This window comes from Condylura cristata, unplaced genomic scaffold (genome assembly GCF_000260355.1).
Source record: "Condylura cristata isolate star-nosed mole 26May11 unplaced genomic scaffold, ConCri1.0 scaffold00020, whole genome shotgun sequence".
Lineage (NCBI taxonomy): Eukaryota > Metazoa > Chordata > Mammalia > Eulipotyphla > Talpidae > Condylura > Condylura cristata.
In genome coordinates, this window is record NW_004567121.1 from 15,869,873 (window position 1) to 15,897,384 (window position 27,512).

At 38.5% G+C, this 27,512-nt stretch overlaps 2 protein-coding genes across 3 annotated transcripts in view; one reads left to right on the forward strand and one right to left on the reverse strand.

Moving 5' to 3' along the window:
- PREPL (prolyl endopeptidase-like) overlaps positions 1–18,755 on the forward strand; it is a 28,080-nt gene extending 9,325 nt beyond the window's left edge. For both annotated transcript variants that reach the window (XM_012727503.1, XM_004686238.2), the window contains exons 2-14: positions 263–385; positions 1,614–1,680; positions 2,581–2,787; positions 3,974–4,109; positions 6,076–6,292; positions 6,778–6,963; positions 10,560–10,757; positions 12,108–12,283; positions 13,428–13,644; positions 16,189–16,338; positions 16,719–16,842; positions 18,151–18,224; positions 18,595–18,755. In XM_012727503.1, the coding sequence (XP_012582957.1) occupies positions 311–385; positions 1,614–1,680; positions 2,581–2,787; positions 3,974–4,109; positions 6,076–6,292; positions 6,778–6,963; positions 10,560–10,757; positions 12,108–12,283; positions 13,428–13,644; positions 16,189–16,338; positions 16,719–16,842; positions 18,151–18,224; positions 18,595–18,684 (1,917 nt within the window). In that variant the 5' untranslated portion in view covers positions 263–310 and the 3' untranslated portion in view covers positions 18,685–18,755. The remainder of the gene's footprint in view (positions 1–262; positions 386–1,613; positions 1,681–2,580; positions 2,788–3,973; positions 4,110–6,075; positions 6,293–6,777; positions 6,964–10,559; positions 10,758–12,107; positions 12,284–13,427; positions 13,645–16,188; positions 16,339–16,718; positions 16,843–18,150; positions 18,225–18,594) is intronic.
- A 97-nt stretch (positions 18,756–18,852) lies between these two features.
- Positions 18,853–27,512, reverse strand: part of SLC3A1 (solute carrier family 3 (amino acid transporter heavy chain), member 1) — a 34,412-nt gene continuing 25,752 nt past the window's right edge. Inside the window, exons 8-10 of the mRNA XM_004686241.2 lie at positions 26,415–26,582; positions 25,074–25,190; positions 18,853–19,860 (exon numbers count right to left, since the gene is read on the reverse strand). Of these exons, the coding sequence (XP_004686298.1) occupies positions 19,420–19,860; positions 25,074–25,190; positions 26,415–26,582 (726 nt within the window). The 3' untranslated portion in view covers positions 18,853–19,419. The remainder of the gene's footprint in view (positions 19,861–25,073; positions 25,191–26,414; positions 26,583–27,512) is intronic.

The window sequence follows — 27,512 nt, forward strand, 5'->3', positions numbered from 1 at the left end:
AAAGACTTATCAACTTAAATTCTGCATCTTTAAAACTTACCTACTTAGCCATTCAGTGTCTGCCTTTTTTTTTGTTTACACTTTTAAAAGAAACAGAGATCATTTGTTGAAATTAAGAAACATACCTAATAGCTATGTCTATTATTTTATTGATGTAGACCTAACATTATAGCACTTGCCTAAAAAGGAAATAACAATTAAAAAGCAAAGATCTCTTTTCCCCTAGTTTGAAATATTGCCATATGAATAAAAATTTTTCCAGGATTTTCTGCCTGTTAAACAAGAAAAGGAAAAACCCCATCCAGAAAACATGGATGCATTTGAAAAAGTGAGAACAAAGTTAGAAACACAACCACAAGAAGAATATGAAATCATCAATGCAGAGGTAGGATATTGTGTTTTTGTTTTGCTTTTTAACCTGATACTGCATGTCAAGATGTAAGTGAAAATACCTGTGCTTTTTAGACATAATCCCACATCAAAATTAGACTGCCTTTGGCCTTTAGTACCTGCTGAAAACTTCTAAAGAAGAATAAGCAGTGTAATCCTTAAAATATGTTGTAAAGGTCAAAACCAAGCTAAACTTCCAGGGTACTATATAAATTCTAGTTTCGTTTAACCAATTCTGTTAAAAATGTTTTAAATAATCTCAAAAGAATTTAGGATAAAACTAAATCTTATTTGAAAAATACTTAGCTGTATTTACATTTTTTTTAGTAAAAGAAAATTCACTGTAAGTAGTGTAATACTTTGAAAGGCAAGTAATTTTTTAACGTTATGGTCATCACATTCTTAAGTACTCAATTGAAACAAATTGAAAATGCATGCTGAAAATATTACGGTAAAATTGGAGAGCAGAACCACAGATTATAAATGAATATTTTATTTATGGTTGAATGCATATAGCATTAGGTTAAGAATCAGAAATGCTAGCTTCAAATTATGACATTAACTGGAAGATAATAAATGTGCTCTGAGCTACCTCAATTCCTATCAGTCAGTTACATTTAATGAGTAAATATTAGGCAAGAGCACTATTCATATATTGTAATATTCTCTCAATCTCAAAGTGTCTATTATCTGTCACCCCACAGAAGATATATTATTGGATAGAATATAATCAAGATCATGGTGACAGCAGATAATCTCAGAAAGTTATTTACTGGATTTTCAGGCTAGCTTGAGACAGTTTCCTCATCAGTATCACTTTGGTTATCAACAAAGAGAAGATGTGACTGTATTACTAAATGATCCGCTCTGATTTTTTGTAATTAATACCGTGGGGAAGAACTTGATTTCTCTTAATTGAATTCCACTATAGAGATGTCAGATGTTCCCAAAATCTACTAAAGATATAGTGCCAAAATCTGTGTTTATGTGTTAGAAACTCCTTCAGTGATTTGTGAGCATAAGAAAATCACATCTTTAACCACTATATTATAAAGTCATAATTTTGCATTTTTTATTTGCGCATTCACATACAGCAGCTCTGCATATTATGAAAGATAAAATTTCTTTGTCACCTTAATCAGACCATTAGTTAAGCTAGCTAAACTAATGTCACTAAATAATCATTGCTATTATTATTAAAAGACCTTTGTTTTTTTGGTCAGATTAAACATGGTGGTTTCGTTTATTATCAAGAAGGTTGCTGCTTGGTTCGTTCCAAAGATGAAGAAGGTACACCATGATTTTTCAGATTTTACATATATCATAGGCATTTTGATGTTAATTTCTTGAAGGTATAAAACATATATTTTTAAGATTAGCTTGGAATTTGTTTAGATTTAGACTGTTTATTACTTACATAAACAGCAAAAAGAAGAGTAGTGAAGGGTGTCAAGTTCCTGTGGTCCTTTCAGATGATGCTGAAACAAAAGGGTCAGATGACTGCTTCTGAATTTTATTAGTGATCAGTTTTTTGTTTTTGTTTTAAGGTTTATTTTTTTATACATACAAGAACTGGGGTACAGGTCAGAGGTGGTGAGGTGAGAGCATTTACCAGAACAGAGTGTGGAGCAGAATAGGCAGATGTACTGAAATGCTCAGCTAAGGGAAGTGTCTGCTGCGCCATGTGGGTCAGCTCCCTGGGAATCGAACTCAAGCTGCAGTGACTGGCAATGGCTTGACAGCGCTGTCTTTAACCCTCCTGCCACCAGGGAGGCCCCCTGATTCATTTTTAATATCTATTTTTGTGTAAGGTAAACTCACTCAAAGCTTTGGCAGGAAAAATGGAGGTAGGAACTGGCATTTTTTCAGTAGCTACTTCTCAAATACTAGTACACTTTATATAAATTATATTCAATGTCATTTACATTCTCTTCTTCCATTTGGTCTATAAATAGTAGATTATAACAACAAATAATATCACATAGGTTATACTGATGCACAGAATGATGCTGAGTTGCACAGGATGTTAAATAACTAATGCCAGTTTCTAGCCAGGTTAAGCTGTTGTCAATGCTAAAGGAAGATTACGGCCTTTTAAAAAAGGGAAATGGCAACTTAACACATTGAGATATAATCTTAAAAAATTTTAAGTACATCTTCTGGAGTTATTTCTTTCATTTTTCTATACAGCAGACAATGATAATTATGAAGTGTTATTCAATTTGGAGGAACTTAAATTAGACCAGCCCTTCATTGATTGTATCAGAGTTGCTCCTGACGAGAAATATGTAGCTGCCAAGATAAGAACTGAAGATTCTGAAGCATCTACTTGCATAGTTGTGAAGCTCAGTGATCAGCCTGTAATGGAAGCTTCCTTCCCAAATGTGTCCAGCTTTGGTAAGCCCCCAACTGAAACAGCTTTCTTTGTTAAAAAGGAAATAGTAAGAAAATTGCCTGCACTTATGAAACATCTTTACTTCCCCTTACGAGTGAAGGAGTATTTGAGTACCTGATCATTTATCCCTGTGCATGCTGCACCAGCCTGTGTACCTCTTAGCAAGAGACCCTCCCTCCTGGAAAGATATATCCAAATTCATGTTCACGTTTTTTAAAGTATTATAAGCAACATCCAGGTTGTACAGTATATTTTAATATATTCCTAATTATTATTCAGAATACAAATTTTTGTATAGAAATTGTATCTTCGTATTTTATTCAGCTTTAAGCTTTGCATGATTTTTTTTTTTTTTACATTTCACATTATATGTCAAACTGTTGCAACACATTGCCCAAGGACCAAGGAATCTTGTACTTAAAGAATTAACTCTATTCATCAATAAAAGTAGTGGCAATATTACTAATAGAGCCAATTTTAAATTTTATCCTCTGTCATTTGAGTCGTACAAATGTTCATACTGAATCTTCCCTTTTCATTTCTGCCATAATTTCCCCTAGTATTTTAATAGCTAAAAGCTGCTATGAATTGAAATTATTACACTTTAATTGATTTTAATTTTCTACATGTTCACATTTACAATCAGGCTGCATGTTACATGCTGTGATGACTTACAGTCACTGTCAGCCAGGGGGCAGTCATGCTTGTGATTGGGTGAAACATCTATTGACAGCTTCTCTGGTAAGATCAGGAGAACACCAGGATTAAAATACATTTAGTAGTTTAAGCTAATCTGTGGCTTAAAGGTAGATAGAAAACTTATAGGTATGAGAGAAAGTGATCTAGTATTTTCTGAGACTTAAAGTTCACAGTTGTAGATTTAAACACAATGCATCTGAAAACAAATGTGACTTTACCACCATCTTTCCTAAATATTGACCATCCAACTCATATTTAGGAAACCTGAAATTGCTATCTACTTGGAAACTTGGTATTGCTATATTTTATGCTCTAGACAGGTCTTTGGCAATGTAAAACGTGAGATACAGTGGGGCCTCTGTTAGGTTTAGATTTCTAGGATAACCATGCCTATCTTTGTCTATAACACTCATAATTAGAAAATGCATTGTACCATTTTTTTTTTTTAGCTATAAGTAGGTGGCTATTTATTTAATTATTTTTTCTTAGAATGGGTAAAAGATGAAGAAGAGGAAGATGTTTTATTCTACACCTTCCAGAGGAATCTTCGCTGTCATGATGTGTATCGAGCCACTTTTGGTGATAACAAACGTAATGAACGTTTCTACACAGAAAAAGACCCAAGGTACTAGAATCATGCAATTACATTTTTCTCTAGTTATCTAATATGCTGCTCTTGGTAGACTTAAAGCGTTGATTTTGGCTGGAGCATTAACATTACAGCATCATCATTAATCATGGTCTTTCATTATTTGGATTCAAAACTGAAGTCTGGTTGTGTTCAAACTCTAAAGTGAATACAGATAAATAGATGGTAGATTCTGAATACCTTATAAATAGCCTCAAATCCAAAGAGATGGACCAACACAGAAAATCGGAATAATTGAGAGAAAATGAAATAAAGACCTCAAGGAGCTTCTAGAAACAGAAAGCTGATTCCTGCTGCATTTGCTTCAGTCCCCAAGTCTACTGTTCTTACAAAGAAAGTTCACCAAAATGATGGATAATCCCTTTTGTCTATACCCCTGTGACCCTGTTTTGTTTGGGGTATCTGGTTTTGAAAAAGGTGTTGTTATAGATAAGGCTAAAAAGAGCCCTGACCAGCCAGGTTGTCTCCTTTACTTACTCTAACCAGCTGTGACTGATCAGAGCTATTTTATTTTGATAGTAGAGTGACTCTGAAAACCATGTGCAAGGAAAATGCCAGCTATTACGTTATTTTTTAAAGATTTATTTATTTATGCATACAGAGCTGGGGTACAGGCCAGAGGTGCAGGGATGGTGAGAGGCTTCCCCAGAGACAGAGTGGGGAGCAGAACCGGAAGATTGATGAAGTACACTGCTGAGGGGAGCAGCAGGCGGGTCAGGAGAGGTCTGCCGTGCCATGTGGGTCACCTCCGGGGCTGGGGATCAACTCACACAGAAGCGGCTGCTGCTAGCTTGCAGTACTGTGCTTTAACCCTCTGTGCCACCAGGGAGGGCCCAGGCTATTCTATTTTTAAGGATTGGTGCATTTTAAATACTAATTCATCCATTATCAGGTAGTTCCAGAGTAGTTTAATTTACACATTCTAAGAGCAATATTATAGAGTTCCTAAAGGGAAGGATCTTGACAGAATTAGGAAGCCTAATTTTTTAAGTCACTAAAAAACAACCCCTCTTCACCACTTCCCCCCCCAAAAGATACTAGTATAGTCATTGTAGAATTTACAGTGGTTCTACTACCAAAGGCCAGAGGTGACTGAAAGTCTCAGAGGTCACTGCAGCCAACTTAAGTCACTGAAGGCTCTGGGAGCTCCATGCCCCAAAGATCTTAATGAGGCCAATTCAGAGTAACCTTAATGTACTGAGATGTACGAAACACTACGCATCTTAGAAATTTCAGAAGTGGTTCTAGATGTACAACCCCTTTTAGAAATGACTATTACAATGCAGAGACAGTTAAAGAATTACCTGAAATCATCCACTAATTAGCGAACAAACACCTACATCTTCTATTGCTTCATCCCCTGACCTTGGTAGAAATGAAATCCTCCTTTGAGAAGTAGAATTAGCCCAGAATGCTCCCTTCGCTTCATGTGACAAATGGTTCTAGTCTTATTTCTTCTAGATTGTCTGATTAATCTTGAGCAAGCCTGTCTTGTTTGGTTTCTGCCTGCTAGGGAGTACTGGACTGGCATGCTTCAGGGTCACACAACGACACTAATGTATTGATTCCAAATGTCTTCCCTGACTACTGCCAACTTTGTTATTTCACAGAATTGCTTTGATTATTTGAGTTCTTTTGGGGTTCCATCCAAATTTAGGGTGGTTTTTCTGTTTCTGTTGAAAAATGGTATTACACTGTCTTTATTTTCTTTTATCAAAGTCTTTGAGTTTTTAGTGTACAGGTCTTTTCTCTTCCTGATTAAATTTATTCCTGAGTTTATTGTTCTGATGCTGTTTCAGTGGGGTTTTTTGTTTCTTTTTCAGTAATTTATTGTTAGTGTCTGGAGTGCAGCTGATTTCTGTGTGTCAGTTTTATACCCTATAATATTAAAAGGTAGTATGCATTAGAAATTTACTGGCTTTTCATCTCTCTCCCTCTGCAGCTATTTTGTCTTCCTTTATCTTACAAAAGATAGCCGTTTCCTCACCATAAATATCATGAACAAGACCACTTCTGAAGTGTGGTTGATAGATGGCTTAAGTCCGTGGGACCCACCAGTGCTTATCCAGAAGCGAATACATGGAGTCCTTTACTACATTGAACACAGAGATGATGAGTTATATATTCTCACTAATGTTGGTGAACCCACAGAATTCAAGGTAATCCTGGATTCTCCTGTCCCCATTCAGACTGCTAAAAACCATACTTCCATCAATATTTCCTACTCTGACAATTGTTTTTATAGACTTTGGCAATTGTTGCTACCTTTCCATGCATAAACAATCCCACTTTTCTTCCTTTATTGATAATGCCTCTACATTATGCATAAAAAGACTAATATGTGAAATATACTCTACTGTGATTCTATTACTTATCAAAGCCAATCTTAGTGGCTTAAAGGAACAAACTTTTCAGCTGTTATAAACTCATGATTTTGTAAATTTGGGTTGATCTCAGCTAGACGGTTCTGCTGGGCTCACTCATACACCTGCAGTCATTTGGCTGGCAGCACCCTTATGCAAATGTCCATGGGTTGGCTGCTGACTAGCACCACTGTGATGTGCTCGTCAGTGTGTTTTCATTTCTGGTTGTTGTCGTCATCAAGTTTTGTTACCTAGGTCTCTCCTAACTTTGTTCTTTACAGCTCATGAGGACAGCAGCCGATACTCCTGCTATTATGAATTGGGATTTATTTTTCACAATGAAGAGAAATACCAAAGTCGTAGACTTGGACATGTTTAAGGATCATTGTGTTCTATTCCTGAAGCACAGCAATCTGCTTTATGTTAATGTGATTGGTCTGGCTGATGATTCAGTTCGGTCTCTCAAGGTATGTTTAATTTTCAAAGACAATACTGTTAATCAAAATACATGTAGTTTAGCTTAGCAGAACATAAATTTAGAATAATAACAATATACTTTTTCTTAAATGGAATTTAGCATGCATTGTCTTTATCAGGTACAGATTTGTTTTAGAATTACTTAGCAGAACTTGCTTTTGATGGAGTTTTACTTAATGCTATACTGCTGTACAGCATGAATTTCAGAAACAGAGTGCAGTGCCATGGTATTTCCCTTTATATATCACAATATATCCCTTACTTTAGATGCAGAATTAATGCAGGCCCCCTGGTGCCCGCCCCCTCCCATATCCACGATAGAGACAGTAGTTGTTACCCACTATTCCCATCACTGCATCACTGTGTCTGCCTCATCTCCTCTCTGCCAGGTTGCTCACTTGCTAGTGATCAGAAGAGGGATGAACATGGGTTTCTCTCAGTAAGCGGTGGGCAGTGATCCCCATGCAACCCAGCTGTGAGGTGGCCCACTGTCCTGGCATGCTGGCTCGCTGACACTGCTGTCAGATAGTCTGTCAGATTGGTGAACAGCAACCTTAATGCCCAGATACATACTGTTAACATATGAGTTAAGGTGACAGGCACTAAAGGAAGTGGGTAGGCTTTCATTTTGCTTGATAAGAAAACGTGTCATTTAATCAGCAGACATAGAACACTTATACCTTCCTAGATACAGGATTGTCACAATTTCTGTAAATTCACTAGAAGTTTATTGGACCTTCATGTGCCAAACTCTGTCCTCAACACTCTGAAGTAGAAAAACGGCAGAACAAAATACCTGATTTTATGGAGGATGCATTTTATCATGAGATTAGACTAATATACAAAGAGTCAGTGTAAGGTGAATTTACATAAGTGGCTTCAAAAACATGGCATGTGTAGTGGAGCCCAAAATAGAAGAGGACCTGTGGAAACTTATGTAGAAGAAGTAGAATGTGAGATGAACCAGCTAAGTAGGATATTGATAGGGTAGGAAGATGAGGAAGTACATCAAATAACACGTTAAGCTAGAAAAGTTCAGAACATGTTCAGGTAACTACTAATTTCATCCTACTGAAGAGGGGAACTCTTGAAGCATCAATGCATTTATTACCACAAAATTCTATGTGTAGGAAGTTAGGAATGTCATGAGAGTTTACTGTGCTACATAAGATTGAACTTTTCAGTGTGACCTATTGTATTTTTTATAAGTAAAAAGATATGCCTTGTTTCCGTGGTCTTAACTTCCATTAGAACAAGTATGTCTTTAATTTATTCTTTCTCTTTGTTCTCTGACCCTCCCCAACCTGGAGTTCTTTTATATCTTGTACAGTATTCTGAGTCATCATCATATAGGATCAAATACTATTTTATGTAAAAGGTACTTCTTAAAGAGATCAGAGCCTTTCCATGAACTAGATAGCATAGGTAACACCTATTAATATTATAGACAATACTATACACAAAGGACAAAATCTTTGAGCCCACCTGAGTGGATTATAAAGTATTTCTGGACTTATCATCTGCCCAGTAGGGAATGTAACTGAAATATCATTTTTAATTTAATCATGGAAATGTACAACCTTGAATATATTTGCCTCCTATTCTTGGTCACCATGTCATCGGTATTTCTTGGTAGTATTTTCTTCAGAAAAAAGGTTGCGATATTTTAATTGGTTCTGGAATTTAACTTTAGCAAATTGGAAATTGTTGCTTTGTGCCGATAATAACAGTTCATTTGGTGGGGTCTGCCTACGAGGGCCATTTTCTTGCTCCATATAAGTCTGAATCACTTCAGTGACAGGACTGTGGTTTGCTGGTGGAGTGTTCAAGCTGAATTTGTCCAGTATCTACGGAATATCTGCCTATCGGCTGGCCAACAAAATGTGGCTTAAGATATCCTTGAGGTGGGCCCTCCCTGGTGGCGCAGAGGGTTAAAGCGCAGCAATAAGAAGCTTAAGCCACTTCCGCATGAGTTCGACCCTGCCTGCCTGGGAGGAGATCCACATGGCGTGGCAGACCTCTCCTGACCCTCCCGCTGCTCCCCTCAGCAGTGTACTTGATCGATCTGCCTGTTCTGCACCCACTCTGTCTCTGGTGAATCCTCTCACCCCCCGCATCTCTGGCCTGTATCCCAGTTCTGTATGAATAAATAAATAAATCTTTAAAAAAAAAAAAATATCCTTGAGGTAGTTAATACTGATATCTGTACCAGCTGGACAAAGTCCATAGCTTTTTTATGATTAAACCTTTAACCTTGGTTCCATTAGTCTAAGAAACAGACCCAGAAGCTTCTCTACTTATTAGAACTGCTTGGTCAGAAACAAAGACAACTTAACTAAACGATCATACAGAAACTGTGTAACACCTCACCAAAGGGCAGAAAAGCATATTCCTCTGTGAGCAGAAGGATCTTCCATACTTAATCTGAGGCCTGATTGCCAGCTTAACACCAGTGCTTCACCTTTTTTCCACTCAGTCTCAATTAGCTCGCTTCAGTTATGCTATCAGGTTTCCCAAAATTCATGGACACATTTCAACAGACAAATTATCCTTAAAAATAATTCTCAATCTGAGGAGGATAAAGTGGCATCTCTAATGCGTGTGAATGTATATCCTTATTAGTGCTTCTGGCAAACAGATTCAATGGACTAATTGCAGGAAGGCTGCTCTCTGAACATAGCTCCTTGGCTGTCGTCTCCAAGGTTGAACAAGTGGCTTCTTTATGCGCACATCCCCCACCAACCCTTTCGAAGTTGTGCCCACTGGTGACGTGGCTGTGCCGAGACCTCTGATTTTCTAAGGAATTTGCTCTTTTTTACAATTACTCAGGAAAAGAAAGGCAATTTTCTTTTAATGTTCTGACTCTCGGTACCATTTCTTACATTCTTGTCAGCCTGCTTACCAGAGTTCTTTAAAAGGTATAAGAGTGATGTTAGTGGATGGCTTGAAGCTGGACCCTGCTGCTCTGAGAGAATAAATTTTGATTCCTTTCCTTTCTTCTTAAAGTTAAGAATCTTAATCATAATAGCTATGAGTCTCTCAGAGTGGATGTGCTGGAAAAGGTTTTGTTCTGCACAATGGTTAGCCTGGGAGCTAAAGTTAGAAACAGATTGTAAATGCTTTCGGGCTGCTGTGGCAGTTTGTGGCTCTGGAATAATAACTGTCATCACTGGCTGTCCAGGCAGCAGGGTAAGGGCTGGTGGGGAAATTACCGGAAGCACATGTGAGAGATTTCATATTCTGTGAGGACAGAGATCTTGGAGATGTCACTGGGGTCTGAAATTACAATTTGATTTGCTCTTATTCTTAACCATTCTGCTATTTTGTTGTCTGAATGTATGTACCAAAATAAACATTTTTATTAAGGGAGATTCTTTTAAATCCAGAATTATAATCCAATTTTCTATCATTTTTCCTCTATTGATCATTTATATAGAATTTTGGGATTTTTACTTGAAATCTGCTTTGCTGTGTTGAATTCATCCTTTAATGTGACATGAGTTGCAACAAACTTGATGTCCACATCATCTTGTTAGGAGCAGACACATAAATTTAATTAACGATATTTACTCTTTTGTTTCTTTAGCTCCCTCCTTGGGCCTGTGGATTCATACTGGACACAAATTCGGACCCAAAGAACTGCCCCTTTCAGCTTTGCTCCCCCATCCGTCCCCCAAAATATTATACATATAAATTTGCAGAAGGCAAACTGTTTGAGGAAACTGGTCATGAAGACCCAATCACAAAGACTAGTCGTGTCTTACGTATAGAAGCTAAAAGCAAGGTAGGCCTTTGTGACTTCCGCCGTCAGGCGCCGTTTATTGAAGACTTACCACTTGGCAGCATGCTGTAGTTACTGGGATTGTGCCATTTTATCAGAGTGCTGTAATCATTATAGCACAGATTGAGAGACTGTTGAAACTCAGTTCCTCATAAGTCCGGGGATTCTTTACAAATTAGGGGAAAAGGAAACTACTGCTCTCTGGAAGCTGGTCTAACTTTCCATAGACATTTTTGCACGGCCAGTGAGGTCTGGAACTGAGCTAGTCACAAAACTTGCTACCATTCTTACCGCTTGGTGACACCAAAGTGTTTCTCTGATTGTTAAATATAGTTGGGGTGGGGGGTTGAAGAGTGGAGGAGCATGGAGGTGAAAAGAAAAAATATGTCACAGAAATATATCTACGTCATTTTATAAGCATAAGCCTTCCTGAGAAGTGAACATTTAATTATACTGTTGTAACAAATTGAATATGATAAAGATAATGATGAAAATATGAGAACCAGAGTTTCTTCTCCCTGGACAACAGTGGAACTGTTATACCTAACATCACTCCTATACCTAAGTGATGTTTTCAAAATGAGAATGAAAAATAGCGTTGGTTTTATTATTCTCCTTACGTAATCTAATATTGCTCATTAATTTCTACGAGCAGGGTGAGAACCAATGTCACCCTTTTTTGGTGAAAGGAAGATCAGAAATAGTTCAGATTATCTTAATTGCATTTGTCCAGAGAGTGCCTAGCTTCAGTCAGTCCGAATCAATGAATGTGAACAGTCACCTGCCCTAAAAGTAACGCAGGTGTTAAAATGTAAAGAGCTTACTGAGACCATTTTTAAACATTTTTAAAATAGGATTCTGAAGAGGATGTGGGTAGATGTCCGTAAGTGCAGTACAAGAGGTCCTGATCGTTGAGAAGTCTAAAGAAAAAGAACAGAAAATTGCTATGACTTCTTTAGTCAGTATATTTGTAAATAGTCAAAGATGAGAAATGCCAGGTTCTAGCCCTAAGTTCAGGAAAAATTCTGTGTTGGGGTATCTCACCTAGATAGGGGTATTTTGATGTGTCCTGAAAGAAAATAGTGAGTAGTTAAGAACGTGTTAAAAATCCACTCTACCATCAGGAAAAATTGTATTTAATTCATTATTTTCAAGTCAGAATCTTGCTGCTCTTTTCTATTCAGTATTATAGGTGAGCAAAGTAGCTGACCACAAGGCCCGTGGTGTATCTTTAGAGTCCCTGACTGTCTTAGTTTGCGTTCAGTGTCAATAGGCAGGCAGAGCAGGAAACTGGGGATAATGCTGGTTTTTTTCAGGCTCTTATTTGCATGCATAGTAATTATTCCCTTCCAGGATGGAAAAGCAGTGCCGATGACCATCTTCCACAAAACGGATTCTGAGGACTTGCAGAAGAAGCCTCTCCTGGTACACGTATATGGAGCTTATGGAATGGATTTGAAAATGAATTTCAGGCCTGAAAGGCGGGTCTTGGTGGATGATGGATGGATACTGGCATATTGCCACGTTCGGTGAGTCGGCAAGTTTACCTGGTATCTGAGCACTAGAGCACTGTGGGAGATGGCCAGAGTAACAGTAAACCAGGGAGCAAACACTGATTTTCTTCGTTTTCTTGAATGTATACATTCCTAAACCTGTCCTCATGGGCTAGTTCAATAACAGATTAGTTCATCCAGAAAGCAAGAGCAGATTTTTAGGGTTTGGCGCCAAATTTTTAGGGTTTTTAGAATAGAAATACCAGCCTTTGTACTTAACACCGTTATTTCCATTTCATTATTCTCTGAAACTCCTTTTTTCTACTCTCAATTCCCTTATTTTAGCTCTTTTCAAGACACAAATATTTCTGCTTAAAATGCTTTACACATCTCCCCCCCACCCCACCCACTCTGTCATCTCCATTATAAAATCCAGATTCCGCTTAATAAGAGTTCGCAGCCTAGTCATCTGGCTATTCTCGGCAAGAGTCTTATCCGTGGCCATCACTCTGAGGCCACTCATGCACCAATCCAGCCTTGCTCTGTCCTCCCGGTGGCATGCTCTCCCCGTCCCGCACATGCTGTGGCTCGGTGCCTTCTCTTTGCCCTTCTGGAAACACATGTTCTTCCTTTGGGACTCCTTAGGTGCCATATATGTTCCTTACTCACTCAACCTTCCCCTGGCAGGTGGATGTTCTTTCCTCTGCTTCTGCAAAGCTTTAAACACACTTGTGTGGTAGCAGCAGCCATGTTGCCTGCTGTTTTCTTTCCCCACAAAATGATAAATCTTCTCCAGGGCAAGGAATTTTTGATGTATGCTTGATTATAACAAAAATATAAAAATCAAGCACAATGCCTAGTAAATACAAAGCAAGCATTCAGAACATAGCTGCTGAATCAGTTTTTATTCATCTCTATCAAGAGATAACAAGCTTTCTCTCTTAAGAGCTAAACAGTAAACATTTTAGGCTTTGCAGGCCACATGTGGTCACAGTTGTCTGTTCCTCATCGGTCAGTTTCTTCTCCCACAATTTAAATATGTTCAAACCATTTTCACCTCTAGGTATATATAAAAACAGGCTTGTGGGTAGCTTTGGCCACAGACAGTTGTTTAACTAACCCTGACCTGTATCATTAAAACTTTTCCTCCCACTAAAATTTTTTTGCCCTTTAATTTCAGGGGTGGTGGTGAGTTAGGCCTCCAGTGGCATGCTGATGGCCGCCTAACTAAAAAACTCAATGGCCTTGCTGACTTAGAGGCTTGCATTAAGACGCTTCATGGCCAAGGCTTTTCTCAGCCAAGTCTAACAACCCTGACTGCTTTCAGTGCTGGAGGGGTGCTTGTGGGAGCATTGTGTAACTCTAATCCAGAGCTCCTGAGAGCTGTGACATTGGAGGTGAGTATTCCCTTTCTATTCTTTACAGAATGGGGAAGTGTGAAGCCATAGGCTGCTCCAAGGGAAAAAAATAATCTCCATTACAGTTGTACCATAGCACAGCAGCGTAACAGAACTTAAATTTCTGCAAGAACATCTAAAGTTACTTGGAAGTTATTACTTGTCACTTACTTATTCTTCCCTGACAATGTTCTTAATTTTATGGATTTCCAATAAAGATTGTCAATGGCTAGTCCCATTGATCATTTTTTATTTGTAAAAACATTTAGAATCGGTGGCAAAGAGAGAAAAGCATATTTGACTCAATAGTTGTGGAGTGCATGAAATCCTTTACTCTCTATTAACATTTCAGTCCTGGATTTAGGGGCTCTCTATTTTAGATACTCCATTCTTAGTATAATATAGAAACAGTTTTTCTTTACTTTAATTGACACGTCTTGCCCTGTTGAAGAGGCTGTTCAGTCTTCTCCTAGTTCCCAAAAATCACGGTGTTGTGTCATAGTGTATTTTACCGCCATCATTCTCATGCTTCCTAGTTAGATATTCAAAAAAATAATGACTGAAATAGAGAAAAATGTTTAGGTTTTTAAATTTTGATGCTGGGGACATATATATTGTTGACTTGTAAACAAATGCTCCATAATCCTGTTATGTGTAGATTGGTTTTTTAGTAGAAATAGTAAGTTTGAGAGGTGGGGGGAGGGAATCTATTCACAGAGATGAATAATGGCAGAATCTTTATAATATTAAAAAAGTTCAGCTAACTTGACTTTTAGAAATCTAGAAATAATCAGAAAGGAATGTGTATATACAACGGTATTTATCCTGCGTTGTTTATAATGCTGCATTGAAGTCAACCTAAATATCTAACAATAGAGGATTCATCTGCCAAAGTTCTTTACTAGAAATATGAAAAACTAGCTGATTTAAGACAACGAGGATTTCCTACAAGATTTTGGGTGAGTGAGGGTTTTAAACCAGCTTAGAGACTGCACAACCACAAACATGTTCGAAATGTAGCATGACACTGGCCCAGTGAAGCCAACACCCCACCACTGCTAGGTACCTGTCACCTCAGTGCCACTTCTGGAAGTGACATAACTGTGACACCCTTGTCAGAACAAAGTCTCTGCAGGTCCTTCTTCTTGAACCCCTGACTTCCCATTCAGAGTTTGGAGCACATCATGTCCGGTTGCAGGCCTAGGCCATGTGGCCACGCTGGTGCTGCATGACTGACTGGGGAGGGGCCCAGCTTTTGGCAGCTCTGCAGTGGGAAGCAGGCTCTGTCTGTAAGGTTAGGGGTACTCGCAGTGCGAAGCACAGCTTCAGCTGCTGGGCAGCCAAAAAGAATTAATGTCAACGTAAGAGAAAGCTGAACAGAAATGTTCACAGAAAGCTGTAAGGCCCAGTGAAAAAAGCAGTGGCCATTTTATTAAATATTTAATACTGGTTATATGCCAATGAATGATTTTCTCTTCTTTTATGTAGGGATATTTTCCAGATATTTTCTTCAATTAGCATTTTTTGTGTTTGTTTTATGTATACTGACCAACCAATGAAGAGTTTGTTGAGTTTTTAAAATTTTTACTGAGGTAAAATAACATGAAATTTGCCATCTTATCGAATTTGTAGCATGTAGTTCAAAATGGGCAGTAGTGTTAACTACATGTCCATTACTCTTCAGTCAATCTCCAGAACTCGTTCCATTTTCAAAAATGAAATTCTCTGTCCATGATGTAGCAACTCCCCAACCTGCTCTTCCCCAGCCCCTGGGAACCACTATTCCACTTTTCTGTCTGTGAAAAAGTTACCTCCTAGAAAATTGAATCAACACTCTTCTCGATTTTGTTACTTTCATTTCACATAGATAATGTCTTCAAGGTTCTCTGTGTTGTAGCAGGTGTCAGAATTTCCTTTTGAAGACTGAATAATAGTCCATTATATCATTATGTGACATTTTGCTGATCCGTTCATCCACTTGGGATGCTGTCACTTTTGACTATTGTGAATCTTGCTGCTATAAATGTGGGTCTAGTTTTCGAAGCCCTGCCTTTCATTCTTTCCAGGTATATAGATAGCTAGGAATAGAATAGCTGACTCATAGAATGATTCTAAATTTAATATTTTTGAGAAACCTGCAGACTGTCTACACCAATTTACATTCCTACCAACAGTGCCCAACAGTTCTGTTTTCTCAACCTCTTTGTCAGCACTTGGTCTTTTTCTTAATAGTGGCCATACTAAAGGGGGTGCGGTGGTGCATGAACTACATAAATATATTCTTATGTATAAGTAAAAGACACAAACTAAAAATAAAAGTTATAAAATCAGAAAATCAGCCCTTTCTTTTTATGTAAATGCCACTTAAGGAGTCTGACACACCTTAAAAGCAAGTTGTAAATCCCCGACCCCAGTTACTAGGAACGCACCTGGCTTCTTGACTTTGTTCTCTCTTGTGAACATGTATATTCATAAAGTCTGTTTTCTTGACAGTCCTCTTACCAACCTTTTCATCAAAATTTACATTTGACTTTTTTTTTTTAGGCCCCTTTCCTGGATGTCCTCAACACCATGATGGACACTACACTGCCTCTGACCGTGGAAGAACTAGAAGAATGGGGGAATCCTTCTTCTGATGAAAAACACAAGAACTACATCAAACGTTACTGTCCCTATCAAAATATTAAACCTCAGGTAGCAAAGGCAGTTTTGCTGTACTGTCGTTAAATGGTAAAAAAGAGAAATCAGAAGCAGGATTTAGTAGCACTTTAGATGGCTTCTACTTAGAACACTGAAACGTGCTTGGCACCATCGCTCCTTGTTCTTCATATCGTTTCATTTTAGTGGCTTGGAAGGGTGAATTAGATAAGAGCATGTGTCTCCAGTCGAGAAAAGAGTATTTCAAGTTATAAGCAGCCTCGTACTCAGATGCTATAGCTCTCAGGAATATCAAATGAGAAAAACATCTAGCATCTAGGGGGATAAAATGGCAGGCAGTTGTTTTTTGTCACCTGTAAGATGGAAAAAGACCATGGGGAATAATATATATCCTTTGAATATCTGTTGTCTTACAGCATTATCCTTCGATTCACATCACAGCTTATGAAAATGATGAGCGTGTACCTCTGAAAGGAATTGCAAACTACGCTGACAAACTCAAGGAAGCTGTCGCAGAGCATGCTAAGGACGCTGGTGAAGGTGCGAGACACTCAGAAGCAGGGGATTAGCTAAGTGGACTAGTACCGTCAGTGTACTGCCTGAGGTAGCATTTTATGCTGCCAACCAACCATGTCTAGCACCAATGCCCATAATTTAGGACAAGTAATTGTTTTTTCACCCATGTTGAAAGCCCAGTTGTAGCATATATAATAACTCTAGCTCCCTCACCTCTCTTTTAAATGACAGTATTATCCTAAACCCCTGAATCATACACAGTGTTGTAAACCAGTGTTACCTCCATTTGGAAAAAAAAAATTAATGGTGACATTAAAATAAGGTGGGTCATCACATGGTGCAGCAGACCACCCCTGTCTAGTCTGCTGTTCTCCTTAGCAGTATATTTCACTAACTCTGTCTATTGTGCTCCCTAAAAAATAATAATAATAATAAGGTGGGTCAGGGGGCATCATCCCTGGTGGCCTAGCAGATTATCACTGCTAAGGCCTAAGTTCAGTCCTCAGCCAGGGAGCTGACCCACATGGTGCAGCAGACCCCCCCTTCCTGTCTGCCACTGCTCCCCTCAGCAGTGTATTTTAGTACATCTGCCTGTTCTGCCCCCAAATCTGACTCTGGTGAATCCTCTCATACCCCAACACCACTGGCCTACTCTCCTGCTCTGTTATGCAAAAATAAATAAATAAACCGTTTCAATAAATAAATAAATAGTAAGGTAGACCAGACAGAAAAAGTAATTTGAAAATTAACTCTACCTTGGAGACATACTATACAATCATTCATTCACTTAACATTATTAATCAAACCATTATTCTTGAGAATCTCTAAGTAACAGATTTTGATGTGTTTTTGTTTTTCTTGGAACTGCAGTGCCCAAAATAGCTGATTTAATTTTCTCTAGACCACTCAGTTTCATTAGCCAAGAACTCTTACCTCTTTTTCCCTTGCCGAGACAGCTGAGACCCTCTTGGCTCATGGGTGGGAGGGGCCCACCAACAAGCTTCCATACTGTTGCTGTGTGATCAGTTCCTTATCTCCTTCTCACAGTGCTGTAGTTAGTGCCTCCAGGTCACGAGACTACCAGACTGTACAGGCCCTGTTGGCTTCCTGGTCAAGTCACCACCTTTTCCTGGAGGCCTACACACTTCCATGCCACTTCCTTCCTTCTGGCCTCCTCCTTTTTCCCTCCCTACCTTCTGCTGCTTGCCCCAGACCTTCTCTCTGATGGTGGCAGGTGGTTTTGGTTCTTATGTTAATAGAGTGGAAGGAGACGGGAGAGGTGGGTCTCAATTAGCCAAAAGCCTTCTGATTGTTTCATGTTAACTCTTTCAGGCTATCAGGCCCCCAATATTGTTTTAGATGTTCAGCCTGGCGGCAATCATGTGATTGAGGATTCTCATAAAAAGGTATGTATCAAGCCCCACCGGGGTGACAGATCCCCAGGCAGAGAAGTGAAGTGTTCCACTCCACATTTCAGTGGTTGCGGCAGGACTTATGACAGCTGCTTCCCAGAGGCAGGTCTGAGGCTGATACCCAACAGGGGGTGGAAGGAGCACTGAGTCCATCAAGAGAAAAGGCTCTCTGTCCTTGAAAATTGAGCTTTGTTACCACAAGTAATTGAATCTTAATTGTTGGGAACCTTCTGCCTGTCCTAAATAAAAGTTCCCTTGCTACCACCTTCAGGGTCAAGATTGATAGGCAAAGAGAAATTAAAGCGCTCAGCTTTTACCACAAAGGCCTTCTGTCTAAATTTTTTTTTAAACATGTTTCTTTTAGATTACAGCCCAAATTAAATTCCTGTACGAGGAACTTGGACTTGACAGCACCAGTGTGTTCGAGAATCTTAAGAAATATTTAAAATTCTGAAATGCTGCATTCAAGAGGAATTGGAAACACACCGAAATATTTCAGTTCTATGTCCAGTTGAGTTAGCAAAAGTGAGACCTTTTTTTTTAAGTCGGTCAGTAATTTTTTTAAATCTGCTTCTCTATTCATCCAGAGTTTGTAGGAGTGGGTCTCACTCGCTTCTGCTATTCTCCGCTTTGATACACATGTCCCTGAACCTGGGAAGGTCATTTTCAAATCAGGCTCCTTAGGAGGACATGGAGTAGAGGGTGAGGGGAGGATTGGTCACAGCTGACTCTCCCCTGCCCCATTAGTACAGCTTTGTTTTTGTCGGTTTTACCAAGATTTTGAACGGTTTACAAATCAAAGTCCTGCTTCTCTGCTCGTAAATATTTTTTGACACACTAAAGTGTCAAAGTAAGTGATCATCATTTTATGCATTGTATGGAAAAAGAGAATGTTCTTCACGTTAAAATCCATCCAAATCATCTGGGTCCTAAGGCATTCTGCTCATCTCTTATTGATGCTATCTCAAAAAAGTTACCAGTTCCTCCAGGTAATAATTTTTTGTTGAAGATTTTATTAGTCTTTAAAAACATTTCAGTATCTTTCATAAAGCAGTTACATTCAACCTACAGAAAAATCTAAGAATGACTGTTAATAAGGTTTACCCAGCAGCATGTTGTTATACATGAGGTTACTGCAAATGTTTATAACAAGAGAACGCCAGTGTCTTCATCTCTTTCGTAGAGGTGTCTAACACGAGCTGTACAGTATGTTGAACACACTGGAATAGCATGCCCGATTGGAAATGAAGCAGCTGTCTCTGAGAGCTGTCTGGCCGTGAAGGGGTTTCGCCGTCTTGTATTCAAGAATGAGCCCCTCACCCTTGTGCAGCGTGACGGCAGACGTCTCGACCTCACTGCCTTTGCGGTCAGAATTGGTACTCAGTCTTATCCTCACTTTTGTGGGAATATCTGAAATAATGTCCTGTAGATTTAACGATGGAATGTCTCCAAAATTCAGAACCACAAGAAAGACTCTGTCTATGCCATCGAACTCTCTAGTGTACATGACAGAGTCATAGTCATTCCTCAAGTAGCAAAACCAGCCCCTGTTAAGGAGTAGCTCATTAGCGCGAAGCAAGCTCAACTCTTGATATAAATTCAGTGCTGATGTGGATTGACTCTTTTGTACCTATTTAAAGAAAAAAAAATAAACATAAATGTTTGATTCGAAAAGATTTTTTAATATTTTTAGTAGCAAATAAAGATTTTAAAAAACACTTGCTTCAATTTTACCCCTTAAAATGATTACCAGATTGTGAGGATTAAGAAGTAAATCAGCTTCTCCAGTAAGAACAGTCCAGCTGCAGATAGGAGTGGCAGGGGAGGCCTTCTCCCTGTCTGGGGATCCCTGCCTTTGCTGCTCGGCCGCTTTTGGCCAGAGCCACTGTGAAGACCACATCTGACTCCACTCTAGGGATTCCAAAACACATGTCCCCCCCTAAGTGACTGGATATTTAACTTGCTTAACGAAAGGCCTTTATGCTATATGGTAACTGGCCAAGAAGGAGCGAGCCACCTCGGCGTGGACTCTGAAAGTGGCGAGTTGGGGCTCTCCCCTTCTCTTTTGTGTACTTCTTGCAGACATGATGGACAAAAGTTACAAAAGAGGACGCAAAGCAAAATTCTGCCTAAAGAGAAAGTTGAAAATTTAGTTAAGGCATTTTGTTTGACCTTATATATAATCCACTCAAGGAGTTGAGGGGTTGATAGTACAGCTATATAAAAATAATGTTGTGTTTTTTCGGGTTCTATTTTCTATTAACATTTTAAGCTTCTTCCACCGGTACTTTAGAGCCTCCATAAATGTCATTTTGATGGCAGAATAATATTCAGTTAAATGGCTAGACTAGAATTAACCATTTCTTGTCCTTTCAACTTTCAAGTTTCTAGTGTTTTATATATTTTAAGTACCCCTCCTTTCCCCATGTCTGGATTATTTATTTAGAACAAGTGATTCGGAAGGAAATGACTGTGTCAGCGAGTATGGACATTTGCTGTTAATGCCAAATTCTTCTTCATAAGAGCTGTTGCCAAATCAGTGGTAACGTTCGCCCCTTGAGCTCCAGCCAGCTGTGTGACTGCAGGGTGCTCGTGTCATCGTCATCCACTTGGGGCAGTGACTAAAGTGTGGTCCTTTGTGAATAGCTAATGACTGTTTGATAAAATGTTTATTCTCTGTTTATCAGGTGCAAAGGTATTTATGATACATGTATATGGTATATGTATGACTTGTCGAATTACAATTAACACTTCCTGTAGCCTTAGCTAATGCATGAAGAAGCACATAGTTCAGTGCCACTCATATAAGTGCCCAATAAGTGTTAACTATTACTAGTTAACTATGATGAGTGTTAACTATTACTAGTTTTGTCGACTTGATTTATCACTTTCTAGAAGTATGTTGACGTATCTCTGTAATTGTGAATTTGTCAGTTTCTCTTTGCATTTCTCAGAGTACTTGTTTTATATATTTTGAAGCTATGATAGATGCATAGATTCATGAATTGTGGTGGAATGTTCTTTTACCAATTTTTGAAAATTGCCTGTCTCATAATGCTTTTCATATTGAATTCTATTTTGTCTGCTATTAAATATTTCCACACCTGCTCTTTGTAATAGAATTTTTAAATTGGATATGGGTGCACACAGTGTAAGATTCATATTCAATATGTAAAATAAAAAGGGTGTCTTCTACACCGTCCCCTACTTTCCAGTCCTCTCTCAGAGATAGACAGGGACCATGATTATGTTTTCTTTGTTATGTGTCTCATGAAGTAATACACTCTGTGACTAAGCAAACATTTCAATAACACTTTTCCTTTTCTATATAAATAGTGGCATGGCATCATTTCGTACCCTGTATTTTATAATTCAGTACATGTTAGAGATGTCCTATCAGTGCACACTGAACCTTCATTCTTTTTAAAAGCTACATCCTACCATCCCTGTGTGACTTAACCATGTAATTGACTTCAACTGGTTTTCTTTTGATAAAATTTTTAAATCATTTCCAGAGCGTTCTATGAAAAACCAAGTTCCAATAGAGAGCCTTAAATATCATTTTTTCCATTCATATTCATTCTTTTTTTTTAATTTATGTCATCTATACGCAAAAATTGAATATCATTTTCTAAGATACAAATATAGGAATAAAATTACTAGGTCAAAGGCATATCATGTATTGATGGCTCTATCAGAGGGCAAGCTTTCTTCTTATTAGCATTTGCCTGTGGTATCTTTAATTCTTTGTGTCCTTTTGTTTTTGCCATATCTCTTACATTGAATTTTTTATATACTCTGAGTTTTATCTTTTAATAGGAGAGTTTAACCTGTTTATAATTGTGATTATTATGTTTGGACAGGAAGCCTTATTTTATTACTGTTTTCTTCCTTTTTAACATTTTACTGGATCTACTGGTTTTTTCCTGCTATTTTTCTTCTTTCTTTCTTTCTTTGAAAAGTATGCATTTATGGCTCTTCTTCTAATGGTCGCCCGTAAAAATATAATAATGGTTTTAAAATATATTTTTCTCAGCATATAGCACAGTGCTCTCCAAAAGACCTTTCTAGAGTGCTAGCATTGTTCTATGTCTGCACTAATATGGTAGCTACTAACTCCTGAACAATTGAAATGTTTGACACAGGAACTTAATTTTTAATGCTATTTAATTGTAATGGTTAAAGTGGTCACTGGCTGGATAGCTCAATTCTAGAGGAAGTTACTCTCCTCACACTCCCCATGTAAGACCTGTCTGCTGTACACACACACATTCCCTGCTACCAGTTCCCATATATGAGTGAATAAGATTTTTGTTCCAGAATACACTAGTTAGAACTTCTGTGTATGACATAGTGTATTTCAACGGTCTTATATATCGAAAAACTTTTGTTGATTCCTTTTCTTACTATTTTTCAGATATATCACCTCTTCCTTTTGGATTCACGTTTTCCTAAGTGTTGCTAATTATTCTCTCAGAAACTGGCTGTGCATGGTAAAAGTTGCTCCCTTGCTTTTCCCTCTGTGTTGTGCTTGAATCTTGCCTTAAATGGATAGAGGATTCTAGAGGTTTTTCCAGTATAACTTCTAGAGGTTTTCCAGTATAACTATAAAGGTTCTGATGTGTTCTAATATCCATTTGAGAAATTTGAAGCTATTTTGAGCTTGATGTCTTCCAATATATTTTCAGGGTTTTCTCTTTATTCTGCCAATCTAGAAAAAGGTGAATCCACTCTCTGGGTTTCCTTTGCTTATATGTCTGTTTCCAGTCTGTGTTCTCTTCTACAGTTCCTTTTTGTTGTGTTCATTTCTAGATCTGCCCTCTACACATCAAAATTGTCCTCTTGCACTGTGAACATCTTTGCCTTTTTACAGTGAATTCTAGGACAAACCCCAAGGACCTGTTTTCCAGGACACCAATTAGAACTCCTGTGTATGTCATCGAGTATTTTAATGATCTTTACATTTCTAAGGTACCTGTAATTACTTTAAAGGATGTCAAGGGCTCCATAGCATAGTTGTCGATGGCAGAAGGGGGTGTTTATACTAATATTGGAGTCTTAATGTTGGCCATATTTTTTGTGTTTTCTACAATAGTCTATTAGGAATGATGTCTGTCGTTCCTGGTCTTATGTTATCACATGTAGCGTGACTCTTAGTGGCCTGCTCTCGTTAGCAATCTTATCCTCCCTTTTTGCCTGTCTTTGGTTGCCAGTCAGCAGTAACTGTGAGAAGCTGACCTGGAGGTAGCTCTTTGGGGTACAGGGATTCTTTTCCAACTTATCAGTGATAAGCTCCCTAGAGTGCTGCCCACCTCTTCTCGTGTTTGTGGCTGAGGAATAAACATTCATTTCTGAGCACATTCTGCAATGAATTTCACAAAAGATATCACTAGAATTCACTAGAATTAGATCTCCTCTCTCGTACTTGGATGGGGGTATTAGATCTTCTCTTACTTCTGCTGTGCATGGAGAAGTGTGACACTATTTCAAGTGTTGCCTTATTCATTCCAACACAAGCAGGATCACCAGGTAGGCCTTGAGTTGATTTTGTTTTTCCTTAGGGAAATTCTGGTGCAGCCAGTGAGGTAGGCTGGAAATATTCCAAAGTGCTCACACCTGTACTAAGTAGGGCCGTTTTCTCCTGTGTATTTTAGACTCTGATTTCTATGCATTTGTTTCTCTGTACTCTTCACATTACTTTCCATCCTTTCAAAGTTACTAAAACTCTCACCTGTTTCTGGGGCTTTTCTCTGTATATTTTATTAAAATGGCATCGCCTGAGACTTGATTGTGACGCTGCATCCCTCCAAGCCTTAATTCATGACCATTTTTTTAAAGACTTGACTAATATAATATGATAGGAAAAAAGTGTTTTCATTTGCATTTGCACTTTTCCATCTTTGCTGGTATACAATATTATGTCCCCTTTCTTAAATGTTGGTCTCAAATTGGTCTGTGGGAGTATTTTAGATATAATAAAATCCAATAGATGCACTTAATCTAGGACACAATGTTAAATAGATAGTTTGTATATTTTTAGGAACTCACAAATACATAAAACGAAGGTTTCATATCCTGAAATTCTCCATGGCTTATAGCAGAGTCATAGAAAGAGCTTACATGATGTTTGATATCAGCATAATATTTTCACAGTAATAATAGAGTGTGGTAAAGCAGTGCTATAAGGTTCCTAAAGATCCTCACATGGTACCAATCGTTTCTCTTCCCCTAAAGTTGTTTATATTGTGTTTTCCAAAGAGATTTTCATTAGTAATTGACAGTGGCATCTCCTTTTATTTGCCTGAAGCCAGTTCATATTTTTCTGGTCTAAAGAAATGTACTTGCCACTTTGCTAGAATATCTGCATTCCTGTCTAGGAAACCTGTTTGCTTAACTTGGCAAGCTTGATCATGAGAACAGAAAATGGCACAGGCAAATGCCAAAGGTTGTATGCTTTTCCAGAACAACTACTTCTAGGGATTATTCCTGCCTTCAGTCTTCAAGTCAGCAGTCTCACTCTCAAGGGCACATTTCCCCATATTGGTGGATTCATCTATTCTCCTTCCTTTGAGGAAGGAGAGTAGGTAGGAGGGTTGGTGTTCTTAAAGTCATTCCACTGAAATGCTGTGTATTCTGGATACTTCAGAAACATTTCACTTCTATATCACTTGTATTTTCACAAAAACTTGCAAGCTCCTTACATCAGTAAACTGCAAGGGAAGTCTAGGTGGCCAATTCAAACAGCATCAGCTAAGGTTTTAGGTACATTCAAGGTCTAAGTACATGTCACAGAATCTCACTTCCTGTTTCTGGAATCAGCATAAAGTTGCCATGGATACTTACATCAACGTTCACAGTGTGGTAATCTGAAGTGGGGGGTAACCAGGTGTGACTGCCTTCAGAAAAGCCAGCGTTTGAACTGTTGTCCCACTGCATTGGTGACTTTGAAAAGAGTGTATTCTATTCGAAAGATCATAGGAGAAAACAATGGTTTGGTTATTGAAAGAAATGTATTTTGTAACTTCATAAATATTAATTTCCTGTATTTCTTAGCCAGTACTTTCATCCATTCACATTCATAATAAAAAGATCTTAACATTTAGTACATAAACCAGTTAAACATGTTTAACTGGAAAAGTCAAGGACGTCTTGAGTTTGAAGCGACTATATCATAGCTGAACCTTGACATATGGAATCTTAGATGCTTTTCCCTAAAAACAAGTCATGGAAACAGACAAAACTAAGCCAAGCCCTAGAAATCTGACTGTAGAACTGAGGCTACCAGAGGGGAAGGTTGGGGAGCAGGGACAAAAAGGGGAGGAGGCCCGATGGGCTGTGGTAAAGGACTATGGGTACTTTGGTGGTGGGTGTAGGGCAGTGACATACCTCTGAGGAGCTGTGAACCTGTACCTGAGTCTGGTGAAGTGTTATAAGCCCACATTACCTCAATAAAAACACAGTGTAATAAGAAGGCTAATGAACTGAAAAAACAACAAAGTGATAATGTAGGTTTCAAAAATGCACCTCTGCTAATTCATTCTATGATGCACTGATGCTGGATTCAAATAGGCAGCCACATTCAAGTGAGCCCCAAGTCTCTCCTGGCATCCAGCCTGGTGACTGCAATTGCACACACACAAATGCAGGGACTAGAGCAGGCAGTTTCACTCTGACCAATTGTTAGAGAGATTAAATGTTGTACAATTGAAAATTAACCTTACTAGTTAAAAGTTCAACATCTTTCCTCTGCCCAGTGACAAAACCAAGATTCAGAGTCTCCAACTAAAAATGCTCATCTGAAACTTTATTAACATAAAAGAAGAACCTGCTACAGTCAAGGGGGCCTAGCAGTACAGACGAGCACTGTAAAGTTCCTAACTCCCATGTTTCAGGTAGAGGATGAGGAACAATATTTCAGGCTCAAAGTAGGTTCTCATAGACCTGAGAATCAGCTGGAAAACATTTAAAATGCAGGCCCCTAGTCTCTACACTAGGAAATCAGTTATGTGGCTCAGGAAGCAGCATTTCCAACAGTACCACAAGCAAGAAGTTGAAGGTTTCTTACTAACAGAAAGGAGAGCAAAATAATCATGAATTTTAGCAGCAGAATAGAAATAGTAAATTTTCTGACTTGGGCAAAAATAAGTACTTGGTCTGGTATGTTGTTAAATTGTACTGACTTACAACATCATAGCTTTCATTGAGACTTGTGACTACAGTATTTCCCATTCCTATTTCTTCTCCGTAGTAAGTTATAGGAGTTCCAGGGAGTGTAAAGAGAAGCATGTTCATGATGTTGACATATTCTTTCCCCAAACGAGAAGTCAGCCGCATACTGTCTGGTCCACCCATCTGAAAAGCAGATACATTGAAGAATATAGTGCTACACATGATTTTCCAGAATTCTTATTTTGTTTCACAGGAGGTTCACTAGGCATAAAATCAAGGCAGCCCAGAGTGCCAGGGAGCCCAGATCTGAGCCCCACTCTGCTGCCGGCTGTGTAACTGACCCATTTACTGTCTCGTCCATTAGGGTTACAATTTACTTCACAATGAAACTGCAAATAACAAGATTTATGAGCTTACATAATATGTTCACATGTTTGCTGAAGAGAGAATATTGACAGAAAAAGGAAAAAAAATGCTTCCCATAGACAACAGGACAAGGGAACAGGGGAGGGGTGGAGGTGAAAAGACATTTTTGATGTGGCCCTTCTGTGGGTGCTTGAACTGTTCAAATTTTAAAAGATAAAATCAGGATTTATAAAAAGAATTTACATGGCCCAAAAGAAAATCTAGTGAACTGTTTTCTATTTTTAGATACATCTATGTTAAAAACTCTAGTTATATATTATAGCATCTATTCCTTATTTGAGAACCTATTTAAGTCAATTACCAGCTCTCCATGTGCTCCAACTCACTTTTACCTGCATCTGTTTAAAAAGTCCTTTCACATCTAGATTGTTTTATCTCCCTCTCCCTACTATTGTGCTCTCAGGTGTTACCTCCATTCTACAAAGGTTGAAATAAGCTCTTTTCAAGCCAGGGCATAAGTCTGAAGGAGTCTTTGAATTTGTGTCTGAGAAGAGGAGTTTGGTTGTTAACAACTCAAGAAAAGGAAGGTTGCTATTACTGAAACTGTATGAGTGGTCTTTTTCAAAGACCTTTTTTTTTTTTTTAAGATTTATTTTATTTGTACATTCAGAACTGGGGTACAGGCCAGAGGCTCAGGGGTGGCGAGAGGCTTCACCAGAGACAGAGTGGGGAGCAGAACAGGCAGAT